Source organism: Micropterus salmoides, unplaced genomic scaffold (assembly GCF_014851395.1).
Source record: "Micropterus salmoides isolate LMB-PRFRI ecotype aquatic unplaced genomic scaffold, ASM1485139v1 Ms_hic_scaffold_9, whole genome shotgun sequence".
NCBI classification, from domain to species: Eukaryota; Metazoa; Chordata; class Actinopteri; order Centrarchiformes; family Centrarchidae; genus Micropterus; species Micropterus salmoides.
The window spans coordinates 1,093,423-1,111,829 of record NW_024044681.1 but is presented as its reverse complement, the minus strand read 5'-3'; the positions used below and the strand labels follow the sequence as shown (position 1 = coordinate 1,111,829).

Here is an 18,407-nt window from a genome sequence, read left to right as displayed (position 1 = left end):
TCTCTCGCCCGAAGCAACCTGCAGCGATCGACTGAATGAATCCATCTGGAGATCATTTTCAGACACACACACACACACACACACACACACACACACACACACACACACAGCTGGCTTTGGTCATAAACAACCAGCTCTTTCTCTTTTCAGTGTCAGCCGTTTACACCAAATGATGCTCAACCAGTGCCGCACACACACACACACACACACACACACACGTATGTTATACATGCAAACATGTTTATCCCTCCATCACACACACATCCAGCCTCTCTCTCTCTCTCCTCCAGTGTTTCTCTATGTCTCTCTACCTTTGTTCACCCTGCGCAGGATCTGGCAGCGGCATTTAAACGACACGGCGATCATGGTGAAGCCGAGCCGAGCGTCGCCTCCCCCCCCAGCGCCATGCAGATGCAGCCGCCACAAACTACACCACCCACTCCTCTGCCTCCTCTTCTTCCTCCTCGTCTTCCTCTGTGAGCGACTATGTGACGGGCGACCTGCTCAAACAGAAACCATCATGGAGACGCTTCCTGAGGCTCGGCAAACGGCAAACGGGAGAGAGAGAGGGAGCGCTGCAGATGTGAAGCTCCTCCATAAAATGAGGCAGTGGAGGAGGGAGGGAGGCAGGAAGGGGGGGAGGTAGAGTCTGCGCAGATGGGAGGATGGGGAGGAGGAGGAGGGCGGGAGGATGAAGAGGCAAAGGGAGGAGGGAGGCTGCTGTATTTCTCAGCTGGTTTGTAAGGTGGATGGAGGGAGGAAACGAGCATGACGAAGGGAGGAAGTGGAGATCAATGGAAGGAATAAATGGTGAATAAAAGAAATATGAAAGTGAAACGGAGAAAGGATGGAGGGAGGGAAAGAATAAAGGAGGAAAAAGAAAAAGAAAGGAAGGAAAGGAATACAAAAGGAAGCACATTATAAAATAAGGAAGCAAGACAGGATGGAGGGAGGGAAAGAATAAAGGAGGAAAAGGAAAAAGAAAGGAAGGAAAGGAATACAAAAGGAAGCACATTATAAAATAAGGGGCAAAGGATCGAGGAAAGGACAGGAGAAAGGAAGGAAGGAAGAATGGAAGGATGAAGGAAAAGAATAAAAAATGAAGAACATTATAAAATAAGGAAGGAAGAAAGGATGGAGGGAGGGAAAGAATAAATGAGGAAAAGGAAAAAGAAAGGAAGGAAAGGAATACAAAAGGAAGAACATTATAAAATAAGGGGCAAAGGATGGAGGGAAGGAAAGAATAAAGGAGAAAGGAAGGAAGGAAGGATAACTTGATAATTTTCATTTTCTTCAATCACATAATAATTAAAACTCTTAAAATATGTTAGCTTGAGCCAGTTGAAGGCGCAGTACGACAGACGATATAAAAGAAGTGGACGTAGCCACCATGATGTCCCCCGATGGCATTTTGGCTGCCGCCATCTTGGTGTTTTGGGAACCAGGTGTGACCGTATTTGTAGCTAGCTAGCTTGTCTAGCAAAGTGCAAGGTCTTGACACTCACTCGCCCTCGGCCTCCGTCGCTTCGCTTAGTGTCCAGTCTCAGGGTGCAGGATTTGGGGTGAAACCCTCCATGCATGCATAGCAGTCGAAGTGATGCAATGCTGATAGATAGATAGATATTCTGAGGACCTGCTTTGGCTTCAAAAATAAAGTACTGGTCAGGCTTTAACAACCTGAATATTATCAAAAATATTACCACTTTTTGCAGCAACTACAATATTTTAACGAGTACTTTGATAGTTTCATGAGTACTAGTAAGAGTACTACGGTGAAGATAAAAACATCAACAGATAAAATCCAACGCTGCCTTGTGAGTAGTATTTGTTTACTACATTTTAGTAAACCTTAATGTACATGTCAACTAACAAAAGGATTTTATTCCTGTGTGAAATCTATAAGAAAGCAGCTGTTCTGTTCTCTGTGGTTTCATTGGCTGTGCGCTGGAGGAGGGCGTGTCCTCGTCCAGCAGGTAGTGAAGTGGTCAGAAATGTGGGTCAGTGTCCCAGCAGCAGATTACACTGGATTAGAGTCAGTGTGTGTTTGTATTAAAGGTATTAAGAGTGATATTACTATGAGTGCAGCAAAATGCAGGTCAACATGCAGCGCTCGTATTAATCACAGCTCTCTCTCTCTCTGTCTGTCTCTGTCTCTGTCAATGTCTCTCGACCACTCTCCACTGTACACTCTCATCACGTTATAATAATGTGTTATTATATAACTGAGGTTTGGTTCTCAGTGTGCAGACTAATCTGATCTGATCAGGTCTGCCCCCTGCTGATCACACAGGTCGCCAGCTGCACTCTGAGCCTATCACGCCCCCTGCTGGAGACAACATGGCAGCACAGCAGGAAAACAGCATGACAGTATTTATGTCTGTTGTACTGCTATATTTATTTTTAACTTAAAGAAGGAAGTTGTGAATGGACAGGATTCACTACTACTGCCTCTAATACTACTGAAACTACTACTTCTAAAACATCATCATCAATAACAGCAGCTACTGCTACTACAAACGCTACTACTACTGCTCCTTCTACTACTCCTAATACTACGACTACAAAAGAAACACTGAAAAACCATCATCATTAACAGCTACTACAAACACTGTAATGACTGGCACTATTACTACTGCTAATACTCCAAAAATCACAAAACTAATTCTACTAGTACTACAGCTGCTAGTGCAGGAAATAGTGGAAACTACTACCTCAACTCAGAATGTCACTGCCAACCCACTAATAACTGGCTGACAGCTGCAAAACTCAGCAGGAACCAGAGAAACCAGAACCATCCAAAACCACGTAGAATCAGAGCAATCAGAACCATCCAAAACCACCTAGAATCAGAGAATCAGAACCAGCTAAAACCATGTACAATCAGAACCAGCAAAAATACTGTAGAACCAGAGCAATCAGAACCATCCAAAACCACGTAGAATCAGAGGAATCAGAACCATCCAAAACCACCTAGAATCAGAGAATCAGAACCATCCAAAACCACGTAGAATCAGAGAATCAGAACCATCCAAAACCACCTAGAATCAGAGAATCAGAACCAGCTAAAACCATGTACAATCAGAACCAGCAAAAATACTGTAGAACCAGAGCAATCAGAACCATCCAAAACCACGTAGAATCAGAGAATCAGAACCATCCAAAACCATGTACAATCAGAACCAGCAAAAATACTGTAGAACCAGAGCAATCAGAACCAGACAAAACCACCTAGAATCAGAGAATCAGAACCATCCAAAACCATATAAAATCAGAGGTATCAGAACCAGCCAAAACCACGTAGAATCAGAGCAATCAGAACCATCCAAAACCATGTACAATAAGAACCATCCAAAACCATGTAGAATCAGAGCGATCAGAACCATCCAAAAACCACATAATAATAATAATAATAATAATAAGCTTTATTTATATAGCACTTCAAACAAAGAACAAAGTGCTTCACTACAATCACACATAAAATACAAAAACAAATAACCACGTGGGTAAAAGATACAGGGGGATAAAATACAGAATATAAGAAAAAGGATCACAATAAAGTATAACAAATATGTTCAGTAGGAGGTAAGGAAGATAAGACAAGCAAACAAAGTGATAAGAGGTAGGGCAGGAATAGTAAAACGAGTGGCAGCTCAGATAAAATCTGGATATGCTTTCTGATAAAAGTGAGTTTTTTAAAAGAGATTTGAACAAGATCAATCTAAACCATCCAAAACCATTTAGAATCAGAGAATCAGAACCAGCTAAAACCACGTAGAACCAGAGCAATCAGAACCATCTAAAACCACATAGAATCTGAGTGATCAGAACCATCCAAAACCATGTAGAACCAGAGCAATCAGAACCATCCAAAACCACATATAATCAGATCGATCAGAACCAGCCAAAACCACGTAGAACCAGAGCAATCAGAACCATCCAAAACCACATATAATCAGATCGATCAGAACCATCCAAAACCACGTAGAACCAGAGCAATCAGAACCATCCAAAACCACATATAATCAGATCGATCAGAACCATCCAAAACCACGTAGAACCAGAGCAATCAGAACCATCCAAAACCACGTAGAATCAGATCGATCAGAACCATCCAAAACCACGTAGAATCAGATCGATCAGAACCAGCCAAAACCACATAGAACCAGAGCAATCAGAACCATCCAAAACCACATATAATCAGATCGATCAGAACCAGCCAAAACCACGTAGAACCAGAGCAATCAGAACCATCCAAAACCACGTAGAATCAGATCGATCAGAACCATCCAAAACTATGTAGAATCAGAGGAATCAGAACCATCCAAAACCATGTAGAATCAGAACCAGCAAAAACAGTGTAGAACCAGAGCAATCAGAACCAGCCAAAACCACGTAGAATCAGAGCAATCAGAACCATCCAAAACCACGTAGAATCAGAGCAATCAGAACCAGCCAAAACCACGTAGAATCAGAGCAATCAGAACCATCCAAAACTATGTAGAATCAGAGGAATCAGAACCATCCAAAACCATGTAGAATCAGAACCAGCAAAAACAGTGTAGAACCAGAGCAATCAGAACCAGCCAAAACCACGTAGAATCAGAGCAATCAGAACCATCCAAAACCACGTAGAATCAGAGCAATCAGAACCATCCAAAACTATGTAGAATCAGAGGAATCAGAACCATCCAAAACCATGTAGAATCAGAACCAGCAAAAACAGTGTAGAACCAGAGCAATCAGAACCAGCCAAAACCACGTAGAATCAGATCGATCAGAACCAGCCAAAACCACGTAGAACCAGAGCAATCAGAACCAGCCAAAACCACGTAGAATCGGATCGATCAGAACCATCCAAAACCATGTAGAACCAGAGCAATCAGAACCATCCAAAACCACGTAGAACCAGAGAAATCAGAACCAGCCAAAACCACGTAGAATCGGATCGATCAGAACCATCCAAAACCACGTAGAACCAGAGCAATCAGAACCATCCAAAACCACGTAGAATCAGATCGATCAGAACCAGCCAAAACTACGTAGAACCAGAGCAATCAGAACCATCCAAAACTATGTAGAATCAGAGGAATCAGAACCATCCAAAACCATGTAGAATCAGAACCAGCAAAAACAGTGTAGAACCAGAGCAATCAGAACCAGCCAAAACCACGTAGAATCAGAGCAATCAGAACCATCCAAAACCACGTAGAATCAGAGCAATCAGAACCAGCCAAAACCACGTAGAATCAGAGCAATCAGAACCATCCAAAACTATGTAGAATCAGAGGAATCAGAACCATCCAAAACCATGTAGAATCAGAACCAGCAAAAACAGTGTAGAACCAGAGCAATCAGAACCAGCCAAAACCACGTAGAATCAGATCGATCAGAACCAGCCAAAACCACGTAGAACCAGAGCAATCAGAACCAGCCAAAACCACGTAGAATCGGATCGATCAGAACCATCCAAAACCATGTAGAACCAGAGCAATCAGAACCATCCAAAACCACGTAGAACCAGAGAAATCAGAACCAGCCAAAACCACGTAGAATCGGATCGATCAGAACCATCCAAAACCACGTAGAACCAGAGCAATCAGAACCATCCAAAACCACGTAGAATCAGATCGATCAGAACCAGCCAAAACTACGTAGAACCAGAGCAATCAGAACCAGCCAAAACCACGTAGAATCAGATCGATCAGAACCAGCCAAAACCACGTAGAATCAGAGGAATCAGAACCAGCCAAAACCATGTAGAATCAGAGGAATCAGAACCAGCCAAAACCACGTAGAATCAGATCGATCAGAACCAGCCAAAACCACGTAGAATCAGAGGAATCAGAACCAGCCAAAACCACGTAGAATCAGAGGAATCAGAACCAGCCAAAACCACGTAGAACCAGAGCAATCAGAACCAGCCAAAACCACGTAGAATCAGATCGATCAGAACCATCCAAAACCACGTAGAATCAGAGCAATCAGAACCATCCAAAACCACATAGAATCAGAGCGATTAGAACCAGCCAAAACCATGTAGAACCAGATCAATCAGAACCAGACCAAACAAGATAGAATAAGAAAATCAGAACCAACAAAATCCATTTAGAACCAGAGAAATCAGAACCAGCCAAAAACATGTAAAACCAAGAAAGAATATCTGTTGTTACTTTGTAGGAGTTCATATTTTAAATTAAAATAATACATCCATTTATAGACACACTGCGTCACATCCGGCAGACAGAAACACAACTTCAGAAATGTGGTCGAAGGGGATGTTTCTTTTATCCAGGTGCTTAGCTGAGTCTTTAAGGCCTTACTGGAAGCCGCTTCAGAGCAGCTGTGTTGTTAAATGACCTAACCAAGCCTAAGTGACCCACCAGTGAGTAAACAGTGTAAATACTTGTGCTACTATCACTAGTAGTACTTCTCCCACTTCCTGTTCTCAGCCACAGAGGTCCAACAGTCGTTCCTGTGTGCACATCAGCTGCAATAATACAGGATGATCAGCTGATGAGTCCATCTTACTGCTGTTAAAGCCCCCCCCCCCCCCCAACACACACACACAACGGCTGCAGCTGTTACCATGGAAACAAACTGATGAATAATTGAGGGGAGCGAGCAACTCTGCACCGTACAAAGAGAGATCAGAGAAGTGTTCACACACACACACACACACACATTACAGGTTATCATCACTTCCTCCAGCATTTTTAAAATAACCAAAATCAGAGAATAACACTGACAGAGCGTGTGTGTGTGTGTGTGTGTGCGTGTCAACACCCACCGCCCAAAGTCAGACACGTGGGTTTGAGTCACCATGACATCTCCTTATGCAACTACACACACACACACAGTGCTAATAACACTGTTCCAGAGAAGAGCAGAGGACGGATGTGTAAACCTTTAATTAGCGCCAACAGTCGCAGTCAGACTTGACGAGTCTACGTGAGGAGCAGATGGGACCGACCGACAGCTCTGTAATCAACAAACCCAGAACACCTCAAAATCATCACGTCAGCTGAAGTCAGCTGGTATCCGACACGCCTCACAAGGAGAGATATTAACCTCTGCAAAGCTGCTGCTGTTTCCGCCTTTTTCTTATCGTCAACAAATCCCACGTTCAGATCCAAACCAACAACATGTCAGTCCGTCTCTCCGTGCTGTCTGACTTCCTGTCTGAGTCTCTCTGCTCCGAGCTCAGTAAGATCAGATCTGCTTTATTAAAGCAGGGAAAATCGCCTTGGCACAGCAGCACAGAGGAATGTACAACAAATACAATGAAAGTAGAAATCAGCATATTACATAGATATATAAATAATATGCAATAACAGTAATTATGTACAATCTGATATATTCATGATAGTCTTTAAAAACAACTCACATATACCGTAGTTTCATGTTTAAAACAGATTTTCCTGAAACAGCTGCTCACTGTAGTTTCTATTAAACAAACAGGAGAAATGGGATTCTTTGACGACTGCTCTCCGTTCAAACCCGCGGAGTGGCTTCGTCCATTATTTATACTGTCTATGATTCATCCACAGGAAGTTATGTTCACAATCAGTGTGTATCCTTGAGCTCTTCCCCATAAAACAAGTATTTTAAATCCTGTATTGTTTAAATCCATGTTTACTAGCTAACAATCTTCTCAGTGCTTGCTTTTGGAGGTGCACTGCTGCGTATCAGCTGATTATTTACTTGATAAATCACATTTACATTTACATACATTTACACATTTGGCAGACGCTTTTATCCAAAGCGACTTACATTTGAGGAACAACATACAAGCATCAACAGAGCATCAACTACAGATCTACAACTGACAATACATATTAGTAAGAGCAGCATTAAATACTAGTAAGAGCTCACAGTACATATCACATCAATGGGGTAGATACCGAGGGAAGGAAGTAAGAGTTAACAAAAAGTGCAATCAATACAGGATCATTATAGGGGATAGAAGAAGAAGAGCACAGGAAGTGCATGTTAGAGGTTAGGAGTTAGAGGTGTTATAAGAGGAAGTGTTCTCAGAAGAGATGAGTTTTCAAGAGCTTCTTGAAGTTAGAGAGGGACGCCCCTGCTCTGATGGCGTGTGGTAGCTCATTCCACCATCGTGGTGTCACAGATGAGAACAGCCGGGACTGGGATTGGTTTGTGTGAAGGGATGGCAGAGCCAGGCGGCGTTCGTTGGAGGAGCGTAGCGGCCAAGAAGGAAAGTAAGTTTGTTTAGGTAGATGGTGCGGACCCAGTAGTCACTCTGTATGCAGCATTAGTGACTTGAATTTGATTCTGGAGGCCCCGGGGAGCCAGTGGAGTCACTGAGTAATGGAGGGACATGAGTCCTTTTGGGCTGATCAAAAACCAGACGCGCTGCTGCGTTCTGAAACATTTGTAAAGGTTTCACCGCACAAGCTGGAAGACTTGGAGCCCAAATCACAGTCATAAAATCTCAGAAAACTGTTAAATGCTCATCACAACGTCCCAGAATCGAAAGAGATGGTGTTCAGTTGTCATTTGTCCAACCAACAGTCCAAAATCCCAGGATAATCAGTTTACTGTCACAAAATCCAAAGAAGGTGCAAGCAATTTTCATAGAATAAAGGATTTGAACAACTAATTAAATTACCAAAATGGTGGCAGATTTATATTTGTTTGAGCTCTAACTGTCATGAAATGTCACAAGTGCAAGACATCTACGCTAAGCTTTATCCCAAGAAGCACATGTGCTCCTAAATGAAAAAACTTAGGAGATTAACAAACTTTTTATTATATACATATTTATACTACGTGTGTGCTCCTTCTCTTTGTGTTGGTGTGAAACCGTTAGAGGACTATGGAAGTGACGACCCTTGTATGGACACTTAGCATCGCCCTTTAATCATTTGTTTAGAAAATTTGACATTGAAAACTGCTTTTAAAACACTGATCACTCATCACAAAAACAAACTTTATTGGTATATGTGCCTGCGTAGTTTTTGAACCAGGGGTGGATTCACAATCCACCAGCAGCACCCACACAACCCACGCCGAGCCTAATGTAAACAAGGCTACTGAACTGTGTTACAATAACTTAAGTAAAACAGATGTAAAAGAGAACAAGGGGAGCGTGTTGCTCTCAGGAGGCTGGAAGGAGCACATACTGGCACACCTCTGCAGTGGAAATCTGCATCTTTCCACTGCAGAGGCTCTTTCACACAACATGGAGGAGAAACTAGTTTAAATGAGAGTAACAGTATTTGTAATATTAGATAAAAAATAGCTATCTTGCCCTTTTGAAAGACGTCATTCTGCGTGTACACCGTTAGTAAATCAGCTTACATGTTAATTAGCTGGTGATATCACACGTTTTTACTCACGCAAACCTTTAGTAAATCCGGCCCTTAGTGTGCAGTTGTGCTTCTAGTCCTTGCTCTTAATGTGCTTTTTTACTTTATATAGTTCCAAAGCAAAAATCTTTTTAAAAAACCTAGTTAAAACCTAAACCAGGCAATAAATCAGATTGTAACTTATTGTTTTGGGTGATAAAGCCTGGCTGTTTTCTTGGGGCAGAGAACGCTCTTTTAGTTGTGTTCACAGACACGTTAAGTGCATCAGTAATAGTAATAATAGTAGTAATAGTTCCCTGGTGTTGATACTAGTGTTCATTCTGAATAGTCAACCTCGTTCACTTAATGGTAACGATAGCTAGTCAGGCTGTGTTGGAGATCAGTAATTCATTTGAATGATATTTAATTAGTTAAATGGTTTAATTAGGGTTACAGGGTGGACAAAAATAATCCTGACTAGTCGTCTAATCCAATAAATAATTCACAGATTGGTCGACTAGTTGCAGATGTATCGACTTGAGAATGACTTGATGCTGTGCCATAAATAAATAATCACTTAAGCACAAGTTTGTCCTTTAGTGTTCCTGAGCCTATACAGATAGAAACAAGTGGAAACAAATTCATTTGGTTTCACTGACTTTGGGTTGTAAATGTCTGCCAAACATTTCAGTCAGTCCATCTGGTAGATGTCAAGATATTTCACTCTGAACCAAAGTGTTGGACCAACAGACGGATCAGCTGGTGGACTGACGAGAGCCAATCTGCTAACGTCTGAAAACACTTTGATTGGACTCTCAATGCTCCGTCCAACTACAGGAGAAAAGCTATTTTACGATCCAACATTAAGATCTCCAACATGTACCTCCAGCAATGCTTCATAATGGTCTGAATATGTTATTTTAATATATATCCATCTGGATTTAGATTTGCATCACAGTACATCTCAGTGAAACACTGTTCTACAACATTTTGTTTAGTAAGAGTAAAATGTCACAGCAAAAACATTTCTTAAAAGTGCTCAATCTAGCAATGCAACGGATAATTTGGGTATTTTTAAACCTGGGCTACATTTCACATATTGTGGTGTGGAAATGACTAGTAGGTACAAACAGTTTTCAATTTGTGCAGTAAATGCTGCAGCAGGCAGCTGAACCGGCTGCATGCATTCCTTCAGGGCGATTGTCCCCGTCAAAATGGCGTCCACACTAAGTGCTCCTTTTTGGCACCGACAGGCTCAGACTGTTACACCCGTTATACATCGCATCCACTTTCAGAGGAGTTGCTGTCAGGGTTTCTGTTCCATGTCTTGTTTGTTTATATGCATGATCAGCTTAGTTCAGTTATTACTGGTTCAGTCTCATTCCTGTTGTCTTTTCTTAGATCTTAGTCCCGTGTCTTGGTTCATGTCTTAGTGTGTAGTGTGAGTCTTAGTTCTTAGATCTGTTCTCTATTGTTTCCCATTTAGATCTTCCCATTTAGCTTGTTAGTCTGTTTTTTTGTTCATGTCCTCGTCTGTTTCTGTATTTTGATCGTAGTATCTTAGGCACCTGTCTGTGTCTAGTTTAGCTTCCTTCTCTGATTACTTCATGCGCTCCATCTGGTCTCGGTCCCGCCTGCTCGTTACCTTCTGCTTAAATGTTCGTCAGTTATGTCGAGAGCTCCCTGCCTGTCTTTGTGCCTTGGATTTTGGAAACTATCTTTGTTTGGACTTGAACCCATGTAGCCTGTTTAAGTTTTGTTAATAAATCACACGAACTGCATCCTTCTCTTTTTAAAATCTTGCATTTGGGTCCTATCCTGCCTCTTTCCAGCCACTCCCTTCTGGTCTGGTGGTAATACAGATACCCCAAGTTTAAAACCAACCGTGCAAAAAACTAATTTATACCCATGGCAGTTACTCAATTAAAGAAGAGACAGGGAGAGTCCGGGGAAAAACAGGGACTGGGGTACGTGGAATACACTGAGACAGTGCAGTTTAAAATCTCACTTATACAGTTATTGACATGCATTTTAAATGCCTGTTGGACTAGGAAGACCTTTACTTATTTTGCATTATTTTCTCATGATGATTGGACGATTATTGTTGCTTCTGTTTATTTTCTTGTGTTGTTGATGTTAGTTGTGCTGCAACCCTGAAATTGCTTTTCTGAGGACGTTAACGTTTTCCAAGGCTAAGGTAAGACAACATCTTAGAAAGTGTCCCAGCGAGTGACTCGTGGCATTGGCTCAGCCCTTAGGGCTTGGAATCCTTAGGGTCGCCGGTTTGAGTCCAGCTCAGACCAGAGATACGAAGTGTGGACTGGTGGCCATTCCTCTAGCAGGATTAATAAAGTTCTTCTTCTTAACAACAGGAAACTGAACTCTCTCTCAAGGACAATTCTCGCTCTGAAATCTCGTGAGAGGCGAGTTGTTGCTGGAAACAAGAGAGGAGTAACGTTAGGAGATGAAGTCTTGCTTGCAGCAACTCCTCTGCCTTGTTTCCACCAGCATCTCCTGCAACAACTCGCCTCTTACAAGCATAAAGTTGCATAAAATTGAAATAGTCATTTTTACTTAGTTATGTTCACCTGGTTTTCAAGTTATCCTGCTAACTAAGCAACAGGAAAGACATTTTTTTTTTTAGATGCAGTTCGCAAGAATGAATTCCTCAGTTTAGGAGGAATTAGTACAGAAAAAGTGAAGCAGTTGTTCTTTAATTTAGGAGAACTAATTAAACATCATATGCAAATAATGAGGGGAAAGTGCTCTGAATCCCGAGACGCCTGCACATTAATTAAGGTGAACAGATTTCTGCTCTAGTTTTTTCTCCGTGTCTGTGTGTGTGTTCACTGGCTCTGAGATAACACAGCAGCGAAGGACGACAAAGCCGCCGCCGCAGAAACACAAATCGAATCCCAGCAAATGGAAAAGTATGAAAATGTGGGAGCAGAGTCTGGTGACTGTATTACAGACAGGCAGGTGTGGTGTCTGGTTTATGACAGCAAAGAACACATGACAATGAAGATGTTGTTTGCTTTTAACATACAGGTGCATCTCAAAGAAATCTGTAGATCATTAGAAAAGTGAAACTCTCATATTTTAGATTCATTACACAAAGTGAAATAATCTTTATATAGTTTTTGGTTAAATCTTGATGATTATGGCAAAAATCCGTATCTGCCTGAAGAAGTTTTAACAACTCAAAATAATGAAATAACAACGATAATAACAAAACTGAAATAAACCCCAAACACTTATTTGTCCACCCTCTTCTTCCTCCCTGTAAAAGTGAAAAACACGTCCTTATACCTCATTTTAAACTGATTTAAATGAATGAATATTAGAATGAAGAATTTATAATACAGAAATGTTGATCTCCTGAAGGTTAATCTGTGCACTCAGTACAAATTACTGCATCAATGTGACGTGGCATGAAGGCACTCAGCCTGCAGCTCTGCTCAGGTGTTATTATATGAGCCCAGGATGCTTTGATAGCGGCCTTCTGCTCGTCTGTATTGTTGGTCTAGTGTCTCTCTGTGGGCGGGTGCCAAGTCCTGCTGGAAAAGGAAATCAGCATCTCCATAAAGCTTCTCAGCAGACAGAAGCATGAAGTGCTCCAAAATCTCCTGGTGGACGCTGTATTGACATCATCACTGACTGTGGAAACTTCACTCTGGACTTCAAGACATGTGGATTCTGCGCCTCCACTCATCAGATCAGAATCTGGGACCTTGATTTCTAAATGTCTAAATCTACTTTTATCTGAAAAAAGGACTTTGGACTGAGAGATTAAAGGCTTTGTGGGTGTTTTTAGTTAATTAGCTGATTAGAGCTCCTCTCAGGTCGACATTTCTGTCTTTATTCTAAAATTCTAATACATTTTGAGATCCTGGAGTTTTGATTTCCTTGAGCTATCAGCCGTAATCATCAAGATTAAAAAATATATGCATTTAAAAAATATTTAACTTTATGTGTAATCAATCTAAAATATATGAAAGTTTCACTTTTTGGATTTAAATTACGGAATAAAAATGTTTTTCCACGATATTCAAATTTTTTGAGATGCAGCTGTATTTAGGTTTTAACTTAATTTTACCAGAATCAAAACAAGCATTGGATTTAAAAAAAAAAAAAAAAAAAAAAACACAAAGAAAATGCTAAACCAGACTCCCTCTTCAGCTGCCTGTTTTCCTCTTTAATCTCCATCATGTTGAACACAGAACCAGTTATGCAAATGACGTCCTTGTTTAAAGCATTAATTAGCACAATTTTCTATGTCAACAAGCTTCACATAACACATGACTGCTGAGAACGGCACTGGTCTGAACCCTGTATAACAGTCGACATCATTTCACCTCATTTATGTGCAAATGTATGCATCCTAATGTTTCAACACATAATGAGATCAGAGAGCGTTAAGAGCGAGAGCATGGCGGGCAGAGAGGCAGCTGTCTGCTTATAAAGGATGTAGAGCTGCCCACAGGTGAGATACAGGTGACATCACCGATGGAGGCGAGACCATGGGGCATCACCTTTAACTCAATGCCCCAAAAGATCACATGTTATGTTCTAATTTGCAACTCTGTTCATTTTTAAATCATCAATAGTAGGTGGGAAGGATATTTGGGGATTTGGAGGCACTTTACCACCATTAAGGAGTTGTTTTTTTAAAGGGTACTTTCAGTTTATTACAGCTTGGATCCTTTTTTTGGTACATTTGGGTCAAGAAACCAGTGGAGGAAGAAGTACTCAGATCATTTACTTAAGACTTAAAGATTAGACATAAATAAAAGTACAAAAGTAGGCTATTAAAAGTAAAAGTAATTGTTAAGCAGAATGACCCCTTTTAGTGTTGAGGTCTGCAACGATTCATCGTTTAGTTGTTTGAGTCATTTTTTAAATGTGAATATTTCCTGGTTTCATTTTGCCTCTGTGACAGTAAACTGAATATATTTGGGGCTGTGGACAAAACAAGACATTTGAGGACGTCGTCTTGGGCTTTGGGGAACACTGGTCTGACATTTTAGATAACAAACAGCTAATTGATTAATAGACAATGAGAATAAGCGTTAGTTGCAGCCTTATATAAACACATATAATACATCATATTATTTGAAGCTTTAACACACGAGCAGCATTTTAATGTTACAGCTGGTGGAGGTGGAGCTCATTTTAACTACTTTATTTATTAATAATACGTCATCTTTTATTCATTGTTTATTATATTTAGTATTAATAATCAGAATCTGTGATTAGGAAGAATAGGTGGAATAAAAAAGACGACATCTCTGGTTCTGCGGTGTCGATTTCAATCCTGGACCAGAGTTAAATGTGTTTAAATCATTATTAAGATGAATCTTAACCATAGCCTGTATAACAGAAGTGGACGTAGCCACAGTGACACCACCCGTTGGTTTGTGGACTGCCGTTTTGAAGCCTCGAGTTTGGTATTTTGTCCGTCGCCATCTTGGTTTTCTTCAAGGCAAAAGTGACCATATTTAGAGCTAGCAAACTTGGTAAACAAGGTGCTTCTGTGAATCACACTAACTGTGACTTTAATTGCTAATTTTGGCTTAACACAAAATGGACTTAAGTTCACATCGCTGGTTAAATGTACAGACTCCTGATTGACAGCTCAGCATTTTAGTGACTTGTCAATCATCTTGTAGCCCCGCCCTAAAGCCTCCCCTGCTTCCTGGTCTCTGTTCCTCTAAATGGGACCATAATTTACTAAATGAACATCATGCTGTGTTGAAGAAGACTTGAAACTAGCGACTGAGACCAGAAACTCATCAGGAAAGTGTTTACTGAGGGAATAAATCAGCTGACAAGTAGAAACATTTTCTCATAGACGTCTACGCAATCTGAATCTGCTACCAGTGGAGTCGCCTCCTGCTGGCCGTTATAAAGACTGCAGGTTTAACACTCTTCCGCACTGGCTTCACTTTTCAGACCCTGAGGCTACCTCAACTTTGTTTACACAGTCTATAATCTTAACTTAAGGTGCTTGATGCAACCGACCAGGTTAAACCGGCACCAACCAGGCTAACTCAATGCCTGAATAAAAAGAGGCATAAAGGAATAAAAACACACCGAACAAGGTCTGAGGAGAGATAAAGAGAGTGTGTGTGTCGCCGGGTTAGCCAGTCAACCAGCCTTAAATTGCCTTCATATAGAATCACACGCTGTGCTAAACACAAACACTCTCACTGCTAGCTAGCTGGTAGCTGTGGAAAATGTCTCTTGGCAGCTCTACACACACATTTCCACAGAAGAAGAATAAAGTTCAGTGTCTGTTATTAGCACCTAAACACATCCACACACACGTATTTTAAGTAAATAATGTAAAAACAGTTGTTGGGTTTACAATACTCGTAGATTTTTGAGACTTTCCTGACAGCAAAACAGCCAGATTTATCCACAGATATTGAGTTCTGCAGTTAATCTGGTGGTCCAGTTCATTTAGAAACATCTGAGACAACGAGGCCGGGTTCCAAAGTGAATTCTTTATCATCCGCTCGCGGCGGCCGGGAGCGCTCACAACCACTTTTAATCAGTGTAAACAGTTTAGCGGATGGCGAGTTCAAGTCCTTTTGGAGATTTCTCTGGAGGGACCCAGATGGAGACTGGAGAGATGTGAACTAGAGCTCACCCACAAAAATATTTATGAATCTCATTTCAGCTCAGGAGACGTCTGAGTGTGAATTAGTTAAACAAGTAGTGGAGAAATTTATAACTTTAGCTGCGAGAAAATGTGTCTAAAATACACAAATATAGCAAAATCTGAACACACAAGTCAGAAAATCAGGCAAAAATTATCTGATTAAATGTGATTATTTTATGGTTTCTTTGCTTTACTATGACAGCAAACTGAATATATTTGGGGTTGTAGGCAAAACAAGACATTAGAGGACGTCGTCTTGGGCTTTGGGAACAACTGATTGACATATTTCAACATTTCATAAACCAAATGACAAACAACTTCATCAAGAAAATAATAGTTAGTTGAAGCCCTTTTGGAATCTTTCACCATTTTCTGACATTTTATTGACAACACAATAAGAGTCGTTGTTTATTTATTTATACTGTATTATTAAAGCAATATATGTTTTCCCATTGACTTGGGAATTTTCTGTATTTTATTTTGGGTGATTTCTTAAGCTATTATGGTTAATTACATGGAGCAGATCATGTAAAAATACGTGCAGAACGAGGCCATGATACAGTTTTTGAGTCTCTTAAACATTAGACTCTCCTCTAGGCTCGTTTCAGTGGCCAAGTTAAAATTGCAGGCCACCACAATCAACAAAAACAAGTCAGGAGGCACAAGACATAACATGTTGAGGAGAGAAGTTAACTCCCCCCGAGCCCTGTGATCAGAAACAACTAATCTGAGAACAGCTAATAGCAGGGTGAAGGTGACGGCTGAGCTTTGCAGAGCCTGCTGGTTGAATCTTGTCTCAGCAGCCATACTGCAAAGTATGAAACAGGAAACTCTGGATGAAGTCGTTTCTATAGCAGGGGCAGCTGAGGCTATGTAGTATTTATCTGGGTATTGTACTTTTTAGTGCTAAACTGAGAAACATATGTTCTTTCTCAGAAAGAAAGGTGAGCATTTTCCAAAAGATAACCGACTCCACAGTGTGCTTCGAGTGGCCTGGAGGTTTCAGACACTGACAATGTTGTCACAACTTTTCGGGGTGCGGCATTAGCTCAGTCCATGGGGACTCGGCTTGGGAACTGGAGGGTCGCTAGTTCAAGATACCGAAGGCGCCCCTGAGCAAGACCCTGAACCCCTAATTGCTCCCCGGGTGCTGCACAATGGCTGCCCGACTGCTCCTAATGAGGATGGGTTAAATGCAGAGAACAACAAATGTCCACTCGGGGGATCAATAAAGTATAAGAAAAAACACAGCTGGTTCTTTTTGTTAAACCCCTCATCTCCTATCATCTTTACTGTCTAATAAAGAGAAAAAAACCCCACAAAATACATCAAGGATATTAACGAACCAGGGGCCCAATTTCAAAACTTCCTATTACAGAACCTAACCTCATGGCTGTGTCCTGTCCTATCTCAGATTTAACTTAAGAAATCCTAACTAGAGCTGTAAACTCGATTCGTCTTCTTTTTAGCTAGTCGCGTCGGTGGAGGAGAGGAAACCCCACCTTTTTTGGGAAGTTTTCTTCCAAATGATGGGCCCAGAATAAAAGATTCAAATGAACTTGACACGTCCATCAACATTCAAAATGAGTCATCTTGGCGGTCGATATATATAACCCCATTAATACACGCTCCAGGAAATATAAAGCGGTGTCATACGCTTTGAGCCTTTCAATCATAATATTTTGGTCTTGACGTTGTTCCCCATCTTCACTGTAATTGCCATACAGACCGAACAACAGTGGTGCTGCCATTTTTGATAGTCTGAGTAGATTTCTGTAATGAGGCCTCTGGAAGAGACCTGAACCGAGCCGTCATCATCAACTGAAACCAGAAACTAATCTGAATCAGGAACAACATTCAAACAGAATCCAACATCTGGAACCCTGTCCAGAAGTAAACAGAGACCAGCAGCTGCAACTGAAGCTAGAATCTGAAACAACTCATTCAGGAGCTCAATCACCTGCTGATCACTGACAACAACAACATGGAGCTACTCATAAGTCCAGGTGATCAATTCAAACTTGATCACCAACTTCAAATCAGTTCAGATCCATTGGTGATTATCAAACTAACTTTGGAAAGATCTGACTTTTTAGTCTTTGACAGTCAGGATGGTGCAGAATCCTGACGACTTCAGCTCTGCAGGTAGACGACCCTGCAAATAAATAAAGAACGCCAACTGTCGCGTCATCTTGTACTAAAGCAAATGCAGCTTGTTTATAGGCGGCGAGATTTGTGCTTGAAAGGCCAAACAAAAGGCTAAGAGATAACTTCAGGTGAAGCTGTTTTTATTTACAGTTGTGTCTCCCTCTGCGACAGGCAAGAGCAACAATCAAGCGCAAACTCTTTACATATCTCTTAAATTTTATTTATATTGCGCCACTTCATGACAGAAGTTATCATTGCCCTTCTCACACAGAGCAGGTGTAGACCTT

At 41.1% G+C, this 18,407-nt stretch overlaps 1 protein-coding gene across 10 annotated transcripts in view; it reads right to left on the bottom strand.

Annotated features, from left to right (window-relative positions):
• grip1 (glutamate receptor interacting protein 1) overlaps window positions 1-18,407 on the bottom strand; it is an 88,927-nt gene that overhangs the window by 47,410 nt on the left and 23,110 nt on the right. The window contains exon 1 of one of the 10 annotated variants that reach the window (XM_038707877.1): window positions 312-558. The exons of 7 other annotated variants lie outside the window; for them this stretch is intronic. In XM_038707877.1, the coding sequence (XP_038563805.1) occupies window positions 312-366 (55 nt within the window). In that variant the 5' untranslated portion in view covers window positions 367-558. Of the gene's footprint in view, window positions 1-311; window positions 559-18,407 lie in introns of those variants that run through there. 2 more of the 10 variants (XM_038707878.1, XM_038707881.1) reach the window with 2 other exon arrangements.